Here is an 11335-nt window from a genome sequence, read left to right as displayed (position 1 = left end):
TTATATCAAAGCCGGAAATCCTTTTCCGAAATTGTTCCCTATCTAGAATTGTATCTTAATTTCCGGTAGAAATGTGTATTGAGCCTGATGCTTTTTTTCTAATTAGAAATTTTTTACCACGAAAACATGTCAGAAACTTCAGATCATCGGGACCATCGGTCTGAACGAGACCGTGACAGAGGAGGTGGAAGAAGACGCCCAAGGAGACGAGATGTGTTGCCAAGTGGAAGGGGAAGAAAAGTAGTATGTTGAAAGATTATACTTGTACAACTTTTTTTGCCCTGGAAGTCAAGAACTTGCACCATTTCTGATTTTTTTTTTTAATTGTGTGATCAGGTTTTGTCGATCAGACTTGTATCAGGTTTCATGGTTGTATACTAGTTCAAGTAGTTGCAGAACCATTGGCATTGCTGATAGTCGTAACAAGAGTCAAGACATTTTGGCACCAAATCAACATCAAGACATTTCAGGACCAAGACAAATCATCAGCTCGGTTTTTCTGTCTTTATTTTCCTGTTGACGTTAAAAGTTAAAAAAAATAAATAATTAAAAATGATTTAACAATACTGTCATTGACTGTAAAACAAAGAATTTTGATAGTGATTTATTAAAATCCGTACATTGATATGTAAATATGCAATACAAAATTTGATTGTGTTTAAATAAACATATTTATCAAATTACAATTGATTCAGAGTTTTCCATTCGGCATTGAAGCCAGGTGTGCCGACCACCTTCTTTTGAAAGCTGACCACCTTTCCATTTAAGGAGGTGTTTTTTTTTCAAATTCCGGATTTTTGTTGGTTCCGCACCGTAAAAATTTAAATTCTTATCGCGCCTTGCTGATTTGGTTTTCATTGACAAATATGGCCGATCGTCAAATTTCAATGTTTTCTTTAAATATGAGGCAGGCGTTACCTGTGAAAGGGGACGAAGTCTGTATGAATTATTTTTTTTAATTCAAACATATTTTAACTTCAAAATCTGTTCAAAGAAGAAACGGAAATACCCTTACACTTCAGATTTCGGTTCTGTTGTTCGGAATTTTAGTTGTGACGTTATTTATGTTATGACGTCATATTCAATGTAAACAAAGAAACGCTATCAGGTAACGTTTTTTCATATTAAGCCATTCAAGGAATTATTAAAAATGGAATTGGTATTGCGTTCCTTCCTATATTTTACTAGACTGATAAATATATATTTTACTCAAAAACTCATGCAAACGAGACCGGAAAAAGGAAGTAGATTTCTGCGCAAATGTGGGAAAATAAAAAAGTCTGAAAATAAAAAAGTTAAAAAAAAGTTAACGATTTTGAGTTCATTAGTAGAATGAAAATTTCGGGAAATTTTCCCGATTTTTTTTTTTTTTATTATTGATTTTTCTACCGTAATAGGGGACTTCGTCCCCTTATTAATCGGAGAAAGAGAAAGGCAGATGACGATGGTGATAAGGAAAATTCTATGCCAAATAAGTCAACTAGTTGTAATGAAATGGTTGAAATTGAAAAAAAGCATCAAAACAACAGAAAAGGCACGCAAGTGAAGATAAATATGAACATGATGAACAGGACTTTAAATGGCTAATCGTCACAGAGGAAGATATTACTGTTCTGTGTGCCAAAAATACAGCACTAAAGCGAGGAACAGGACAGAAACTTGGATCGATAGGCCAAGCATTCGCAGGAGGAGGAAGTCCTGCAAAAGCCATCTGCTATCCGAGATGCACAAAACTATTTATTTTTGTTCAATTCCATTAAATATGAATACAATACTAATCCTTCCTTTTGTGACCCCCACCCACAGTAAAAAAAAACCCGGTTGGAAATGTTTAAGAAAAACAAAACACCAGGTTGCAAGTGGTTTTTTCAAAACACCCACCTTACCTTAGTGAAAAAAGGAGAACATTGAATTGATTGTAGTTACGGTGCAGTCCAGTGAATTCATGCACCTAAGACTTTTAGCTTCAATTAATTTGGTTATCTCATAAAACCAATAGTCATGATAATCGGATAACATGCATAATATTTTGTGAACAAATTCATGACATACTTTAATTTCATAAAATCTTCTTGATGTTAGTTTCATCATTAAGATTTTATGTAATGTGTGTCAAAAATTAGGGAAACCCCTGTTTTGACAGTTCTTCAAATGTCCGTGATTTCGTGCATGCCTTCTAGAAATAGCTTATTTTGAATACAGGAAAGATCTTATACTAGGAAATATAGTTCAGTTTGAACCAAACAGACATCCAAGGATGCGGAGCAAACTTTATTTCATTTTGATAAAAATTTGACTTTAAAAGAAACTATTTTTTTTTTGATATATGTAATGTAATTCTTTTTTATAGAAAATGTCTATATATGGTTAATCACAGGATTGCAATTATAAATTTATGCTTGAACTTATCAATTTTAATCTTTTTCGTCCCTTTGGAAGACTTAAACAATTCCAAGAAGGCTTTTATTTGTGTTTCATTGTGGATATGACGAAATCAGGTAATGGGCGATATCACTGCCCACACGGACACAGGGGATTCTACTGTATGCATTAATCATTATTTTATGTAAAATCATAATAAGTTTTGATATTTTCTCAATGAAGATTAAAAGTGTACAGCTTGTGTTTGCAGTTTGGGTTATAGTTTGATCCATACACTTCTAACATGTCTAAGGACAGCAAACATGACAAAATACCTGTAAATTATATTTCAATTGTGTTAACATTACAAGCCAAAACGTAAAGCGCTTACAAGCCATATTGAGTAAAAGCCCAGAAGTTGAGAACCACATAAAATTGTCAACATTTGGAATTTCCTATACATGTACTTTCACAATGTTAGACAAATATAAGAAATAATAGTAATATTTATCATTATAACAATTTTTTTTTTATATTTATGATAATGTAAATGTTAATGACAGTCTGAGTGCTATAAAAAGAAAAAAAAAACCAAAAAACCAGAACACTAACATTTGCTTCTTCTGACCATGGGAGTAGTATACTGTCAATTTATAGTGCAAATAAATATATAACTTCATGAAAGACTATTAAACCCAAATAATTACACAAAATTTCCAAACAGAAACATGTATTAGATATAAGAAAACCTTATTCAGTATTAGGCCATAGTTGACACAGAATTAGTTGTTAATAATAAGGTGAAAGCTTAGCTTGGAATATAAACATAGTAGCTTTATGAGGTGCCAATTTGTCTTGATACCGAACTGTTTTTTTTTCTCGGGTGTGGAATTGTCTTTCATTGATTTCGAATTGTTCTGGTGCTGATTTGCTACTTAGGTGCCGAAGTCTACAATTCCCTCATTGTTCCATCAGCCCTTAGTTCGTTTGCCCTAGATTATGTATGTATAATACACCTTATAGCTATTATTCCTTTTCGGGAAAAAAGCACTTAGACAACTTTGTTTCAAGTGTTGCAAAAGCATAGCTAACAGTTATGGGCTGAGGGAGGAAGTAGTGTCAATTTTAAATTTTTTCCTGAACTGTGTATTGCTACCTAAAGTAGACTTAGCCCCTATATGGAAAATGCTTACCAGGCTGTAGCAGATTAATTTAGGTTAATAATTTTTATACGACCGCAAAAAATTTTTTGTGGTCGTATATTGGTATGACGTTGGCGTCGTCGTCGTCGTCGTCCGGCGTCGTCGTCCGAATACGCATTAGTTTTCGCACTCTAACTTTAGTTTAAGTGAATGGATCTCTATGAAATTTTACCATAAGGTTCAATACAACAAAAGGAAGGTGGGGATTGATTTTGGGGGTTATGGTACCAACAGTTAAGGAATTAGGGGCCAAAAAGGGGCCAAAAATAAGCATTTTCTAGTTTCCAGACAATAACTGTGGAACGGTGTATGGATCTCTCTGAAATTATACTACAAGTTTCCATACCACAAAGGGATGGTTAGGATTTGTTTTGGGGGGTTATGGCTCAAATCATTGAAATTATCTCCCTTACACTGCTTTTAAATTATGTATAAAGTAATGGTTAATGAACAATTAAGATAATTTAAAACAGTGTAAGGGAGGTAATCCAAATACAATGGTTTGGTTACTTCCCTTACACTGCTTTTAAATTATGTTTAAAGAAATGCATATTTATAAAGGAAGACCAGTAAAAATATCTGCAAATGTTGCATCTTTTTTTTTTACAAAAAAATCCATATGAAAGATTTGACACTATATTTTAAATTCTATTATAAAATAGATTAAGTTAGCACTATGGTAAATTTAAATGGGTAATTATGGTTTGGGGGGAAAAAAAAGGGGGGGGGGGGGTAAAAAGAAATTGTGGGGGGTAAATTTTTTCTCATTTCAGATTTCAGAAATTAAAAAGAATTATTCTTCAAATATTATTTTTTTTTCAAATTTCAAATATTGAAAAATTTCAAGAAGTAATCTTTAATTGCACAGTATGGCGCATTAGATTTGTAAAATCTTTGACCACATTTATTTATTTGTTATGCCGAATCTAACCGTGTATTTAGATTTTTAATTTTGGATCCAGTTTTCAAATTAGTCTACATTAAGGTCCAAAGGGTCCAAAATTAAACTTTGTTTGATTTTTACAAAAATTGAATATATGGGGTTCTTTGATATGCTGAATCTAAACATGTATTTTGATTTTTGATTTTTGGCCCAGTTTTCAAGTTGGTCCAAATTGGGGTCCAAAATTAAACTTTGTTTGATTTCAACAAAAATTGAATATATGGGGTTCTTTGATATGCTGAATCTAAACATGTGTTTAGATTTTTGATTATGGGCCTAGTTTTCAAGTTGGTCCAAGTTGGGGTCCAAAATTAAACTTTGTTTGATTTCAACAAAAATTGAATATATGGGGTTCTTTGATATGCTGAATCTAAACATGTATTTAGATTTTAGATTTTTGGCCCAGTTTTCAAGTTGGTCCAAATTGGAGTCCAAAATTAAACTTAGTTTGATTTCAACAAAAATTGAATATATGGGGTTCTTTGATATGCTGAATCTTACCATGTATTTAGATTTTTTATTTGTGGGCCCGCTATCAAATTGGTTCATATTGAGGTCAAAAGGGTCCAAAATTAAACTTTGTTTGATTTCATCAAATATTGAATTATTGGGGTTCTTTGATATGCCAAATCTAACCGTGTTTTTAGATTTTTAATTTTGGGTCCCGTTTTTTAAATTGGTCTACATTAAGGTCCAAAGGGTCCAAAATTAAACTTAGTTTGATTTTAACAAAAATTGAATTCTTGGGGTTCTTTGATATGCTGAATCTAAACATGTGTTTAGATTTTTGATTATGGGCCCAGTTTTCAAGTTTGTCCAAGTTGGGGTCCAAAATTAAACTTTGTTTGATTTCAACAAAAATTGAATATATGGGGTTCTTTGATATGCTGAATCTAACCATGTATTTTTATTTTGGACATTGGACCATAATAGGTAAATTAAAAAAATTGAAGTTCTTAGACCACATTGTTTCTGTGTCAGAAACCTATGCTGTGTCAAATATTTAATCACAATCCAAATTCAGAGCTGTATCAAGCTTGAATGTTGTGTCCATACTTGCCCCAACTGTTCAGGGTTCGACCTCTGCGGTCGTATCAAGCTGCGCCCAGCGAAGCATTTTATTGGCTCATATCTCTGAAACCAAAGCATTTAGAGCAAATCTGAGTAGGATAAAATTGTTCATTAGGTCAAGATCTATCTGCCCTGAAATTTTCAGACCAATCAGGCAACCCGTTGTTGGGTTGCTGTCCCTGAATTGGTAATTTTAAGGAAATTTTGCCGTTTTTGGTTATTATCTTGAATATTATTATAGATAGAGATAAACTGTAAACAGCAATAATGTTCAGCAAAGTAAGATCTACAAATAAGTCAACATGACCAAAATGGTCAGTTGACCCATTAAGGAGTTATTGCCCGTTATAGTCAATTTTTAACCATTTTTCGTAAATTTTTGTAATTTTTTACAAAAATCTTCTCCTCTGAAACTACTAAAACAAATTTAACCAAACTTGTCCACAATCATCATTAGGGTATTTAGTTTAAAAAATGTGTCCGATGACCCTGCCCGCAAACCAAGATGGCCGACATGGCTAAAAAATAGTACATTGGGTAAAATGCAGTTTTGGGCTCATATCTCTGAAACCAAAGCATTTAGAGCAAATCTGAGGAGGATAAAATTGTTCATTAGGTCAAGATCTATCTGCCCTGAAATTTTCAGACCAATCAGGCAACCCATTGTTGGGTTGCTGCCCCTGAATTGGTAATTTTAAGGAAATTTTGCTGTTTTTATACGACCGCAAAAAAAATTTTGTGGTCGTATATTGGTATGACGTTGGCGTCGTCGTCGTCGTCGTCGTCCGGCGTCGTCGTCCGAATACATATTGGTTTTCGCACTCTAACTTTAGTTTAAGTGAATGGATCTTTTTGAAATTTGACCATAAGGTTAAATACCACAAAAGGAAGGTTGGGATTGATTTTGGGGGTTATGGTACCAACAGTTAAGGAATTAGGGGCCAAAAAGGGGCCAAAAATGAGCATTTTCTAGTTTCCAGACAATAACTGTGGAACGGTGTATGGATCTCTCTGAAATTATACTACAAGTTTCCATACCACAAAGGGATGGTTAGGATTTGCTTTGGGGGGTTATGGCTCAAACCGTTTAGGAATTAGGGGCAAAAAAGGGGGAAAAACAAGGTTGTCCTGGTTAATGGACAAATACTTTAGTACAAAACATAATTTAAAGCAGTGTAAGGGAGATAAATCAAATACATCATTGAAATTATCTCCCTTACACTGCTTTTAAATTATGTATAAAGTAATGGTTAATGAACAATAAAGATAATCTAAAACAGTGTAAGGGAGGTAATCCAAATACAACGTTTTGGTTACTTCCCTTACACTGCTTTTAAATTATGTTTAAAGAAATGCATATTTATAAAGGAAGACCAGTAAAAATATCTGCAAATGTTTTCATCTTTTTTTTTTACAAAAAAATCCATATGAAAGATTTGACACTATATTTTTATTAATTCTATTATAAAATAGATTAAGTTAGCACTATGGTAAATTTAAATGGGTAATTATGGTTGCCAACTCCATTGGAAATTTGAATTGAGATTATGACCATATCTTGAGGGAAAGAATTTTTTTGGGGGAAAAAGTGGGGGGGGGGGGATAAAAAGAAATTGTGGGGGGCCAATTTTTTCTCATTTCAGATTTCAGAAATTAAAAAGAATTATTCTTCAAATATTATTTTTTTTTCAAATTTCAAATATTGAAAAATTTCAAGAAGTAATCTTTAATTGCACAGTATGGCGCATTAGATTTGTAAAATCTTTGATCACATTTATTTATTTGTTATGCCGAATCTAACAGTGTATTTAGATTTTTAATTTTGGGTCCAGTTTTCAAATTGGTCTACATTAATGTCCAAAGGGTCCAAAATTAAACTTTGTTTGATTTTAGCAAAAATTGAATATATGAGGTTCTTTGATATGCTGAATCTAAACATGTATTTAGATTTTTGATTTTTGGCCCAGTTTTCAAGTTGGTCCAAATTGGGGTCCAAAATTAAACTTTGTTTGATTTCAACAAAAATTGAATATATGGGGTTCTTTGATATGCTGAATCTAACCATGTATTTAGATTTTTTATTTGTGGACCCCGTTATCTAATTGGTTCATATTGAGGTCAAAAGGGTCCAAAATTAAACTTTGTTTGATTTCATCTAAAATTGAATTATTGGGGTTCTTTGATATTCCAAATCTAACCGTGTATTTAGGTTTTTAATTTTGGGTCCTGTTTTTTAAATTGGTCTACATTGAGGTCCAAAGGGTCCAAAATTAAACTTAGTTTGATTTTAACAAAAATTGAATTCTTGGGGTTCTTTGATTTGCTGAATCTAAACATGTGTTTAGATTTTTGATTATGGGCCCAGTTTTCAAGTTGGTCCAAGATAGGGTCCAGTATTTAAACTTTGTTTGGTTTCAACAAAAATTGAATATATGGGGTTCTTTGATATGCTGAATCTAAACATGTATTTAGATTTTTGATTATGGGCCCAGTTTTCAAGTTGGTCCAAATTGGGGTCCAAAATTAAACTTTGTTTGATTTCAACAAAAATTGAATATATGAGGTTCTTTGATATGCTGAATCTAACCATGTATTTAAATTTTTTATTTGTAGGCCCCGCTATCAAATTGGTTCATATTGAGGTCAAAAGGGTCCAAAATTAAACTTTGTTTGATTTCATCGAAAATTGAATTATTGGGGTTCTTTGATATGCCAAATCTAACCGTGTTTTTAGATTTTTAATTTGGGTCCCGTTTTTTAAATTGGTCTTCATTGAGGTCCAAAGGGTCCAAAATTAAACTTAGTTTGATTTTAACAAAAATTGAATTCTTGGGGTTTCTTTGATATGCTGAATCTAAACATGTGTTTAGATTTTTGATTATGGGCCCAGTTTTCAAGTTGGTCCAAGTTGGGGTCCAAAATTAAACTTTTTTTTATTTCAACAAAAATTGAATATATGGGGTTCTTTGATATGCTGAATCTAACCATGAATTTAGAATTTTTATTTGTGGGCCCCGCTATCAAATTGGTTCATATTGAGGTCAAAAGGGTCCAAAATTAAACTTTGTTTGATTTCATCAAAAATTGAATTATTGGGGTTCTATGATATTCCAAATCTAACCGTGTATTTAGATTTTTAATTTTAAGTCTTGTTTTTTAAATTGGTCTACATTAAGGTCCAAAGGGTCCAAAATTAAACTAAGTTTGATTTTAGCAAAAATTGAATTCTTGGGGTTCTTTGATATGCTGAATCTAAACATGTGTTTAGATTTTTGATTATGGGCCCAGTTTTCAAGTTTGTCCAAGTTGGGGTCCAAAATTAAACTTTGTTTGATTTTAACAAAAATTGAATATATGGGGTTCTTTGATATGCTGAATCTAACCATGTATTTTGATTTTGGACATTGGACCATAATAGGTAAATGAAAAAAATTCAAGTTCTTAGACCACATTCTTTCTGTGTCAGAAACCTATGCTGTGTCAAATATTTAATAACAATCCAAATTCAGAGCTGTATCAAGCTTGAATGTTGTGTCCATACTTGCCCCAACTGTTCAGGGTTCGACCTCTGCGGTCGTATCAAGCTGCGCCCCAGCGAAGCATTTTATTATAAAAACTAGCAATGGTAGACAATCAAAAATGGTGTCTGACACATATTGAATTGAAATATATTATTTCATTAGATGAGATATTCATTCAAATATGTTTAAAGATTTTATTAATAAGCAGAATCTTGCTATGACACATATCATGCATATAGACAAATATAATTTTTATAACGTAAAATAGTAATATCAAAAGTCATTTTATTACCTTTAATCCATGAGTAAGGATGAATATGGCAGTATCTTTATATGTTGATTAGGATTTTATTAGAAGTTGTTGAGATAAACAGTCTTTTTAACTGGTGTAATAACAATTGGTTAAACTAACATGACAAACAAGAAGATAATGCACACAAACTTAGAGATACATGTCAATTCGACAGGGAACACCTGAACATAACCTTATTTTCATTGTTTATTTTCTTTGTAACAATGTAAAGATTTATATGATGTAGTTATTTTAAACATGTCAACATGGTTAAAGACTGTCAATTTATCATTCAGCAATACTATACTTGATCAAGCAAGGGAGACATTTCATTGTGTCTACTCTTTTGTCATGATTTCGTCATTTGCTTCATAACATTTTTAATTGTTGTTTGTTAACAGGAAAGGGAATATGAGCCAACTGAAGTTGCCAAGCCACCAATTATTCTTGCGAAGCCGTCACAGGAACAGGTAATGTACATGTACAGCCAACTATAATGGAACATCAGGAAATTTTTGTACAACTTTTTGTGGATTATGCATTTAGAAATTCCTGTAAATGGTATGAAAACTCAACTTTGTAAGCACTCATGAGTTCTCAGAGGGGTGTTCTCCAAAAAATCAATTTATTGAAAGAAGGGACAACGTCCTAACTGGAAAATGATTAATTGTGTATCATTTTGGTATTCATTACAGTGTACTACTGAGCGATACTCGAGTACTCGTTGACATCCCTAGTTCATACAATGTAGTGTGTTTTATATCAACTTATTACTTTCTTATTTATAGAGCATGTAGAAGAATATAAAGTAAGAAGATGTGGTATCTTTTACAATGAGAAGACTATCCAACAGAGTCCATATAAAGTGGATTTTTAGCAACTATAGGTCACCGTACGGCCTTGAGCAAAAAACAAAGAGCAAAACCTGTACTAATAGTCAGCTTTAAAAAGTCAGGACATGACAAAATGTAAAACAATTCATACCATCAAACCAACAGCCTGATTTATGACCAGACAATAAACAAAATCAAGTACGACAGACACCAACCAACAACAACTATTGAATAACATGCTCCTGACTTGGGTGAAGCAGCACATATTGAATATGACAGGGTTGAACATTTTTGTGAGCTCAACTCTCCTCCTAACTGGGGACATTGACTGTTACAGCATATCATTAGAACAAACTGTAAAACTGAGTTAGAAATAGCTAGACTATTCAGATCCATGCAAAAAAGCAACGAAGAGTGTCAGAATGCTAGTTCAGAGCCAGTAACAACTAATAAATGAATTGCTAAAGACATTCATAAACAAAAAGAATTATTTGAGACAGCAATCAGCAACAACCACTGGATTAAAGGGCCCTGAACTAGGACAGGCACATAAAAAATAAAGGGGTTACTTAAGTCATGTGATTGATTTTGTACTTACATCCTGTTCTTTTTAATGATCACATGATCAATTTAGAATTATGTATCATTCACAAACAATGGTTAAGGTCATTCAATACCAACTTTAACACAGCGAAATCAACAGAGTTTACACATAGGTTACTCTACATGTGGATTTAAGTTGGAGATATACTGTAAAAGCCATAAGTATCTGTGTGTCTGTGCTAAATATAGATATATCAAACATTTTATGTGAAAGCAGCTTGTCATATTAAATGATAATTAGATATTTTGATTTTTCTTTAATGTTAATTTTCTTAATTCCTGTAGACTCTAAGTCAAGTATCAACAACAAAGTCACAAGATAAACCTGTGGTGATGGTGAGGAAAGATGACACACCTGTATCAGGGGAGACAACTCCACAGTTACACAGACATTTATCACAGCAAACACTCAGTTCTGACAGTAAATTTTTATTGCTTTGTTCAAGAGATAATGAATATCTTACTTCATAACTTTATACAATTATTGAGTTTTGATGAGGTTGATACAA

The 11335-nt window shown here is 32.5% G+C and overlaps 1 protein-coding gene across 1 annotated transcript in view; it reads left to right on the top strand.

Moving 5' to 3' along the window:
* Positions 1 to 42: 42 nt before the first annotated feature.
* The window catches only part of LOC127729487 (nonsense-mediated mRNA decay factor SMG9-like), a 28938-nt gene continuing 17645 nt past the window's right edge, over positions 43 to 11335 (top strand). The window contains exons 1-3 of the mRNA XM_052237325.1: positions 43 to 243; positions 9792 to 9860; positions 11112 to 11247. Coding sequence (XP_052093285.1) covers positions 127 to 243; positions 9792 to 9860; positions 11112 to 11247 — 322 coding nt within the window. The 5' untranslated portion in view covers positions 43 to 126. The remainder of the gene's footprint in view (positions 244 to 9791; positions 9861 to 11111; positions 11248 to 11335) is intronic.

The sequence above is a fragment of the Mytilus californianus genome, unplaced genomic scaffold (assembly GCF_021869535.1).
Source record: "Mytilus californianus isolate M0D057914Y unplaced genomic scaffold, xbMytCali1.0.p SCAF_2, whole genome shotgun sequence".
Classification (NCBI taxonomy): domain Eukaryota; kingdom Metazoa; phylum Mollusca; class Bivalvia; order Mytilida; family Mytilidae; genus Mytilus; species Mytilus californianus.
The sequence above is the reverse complement of the archived record's forward strand: the minus strand, read 5'-3'. Positions and strand labels throughout refer to the sequence as shown.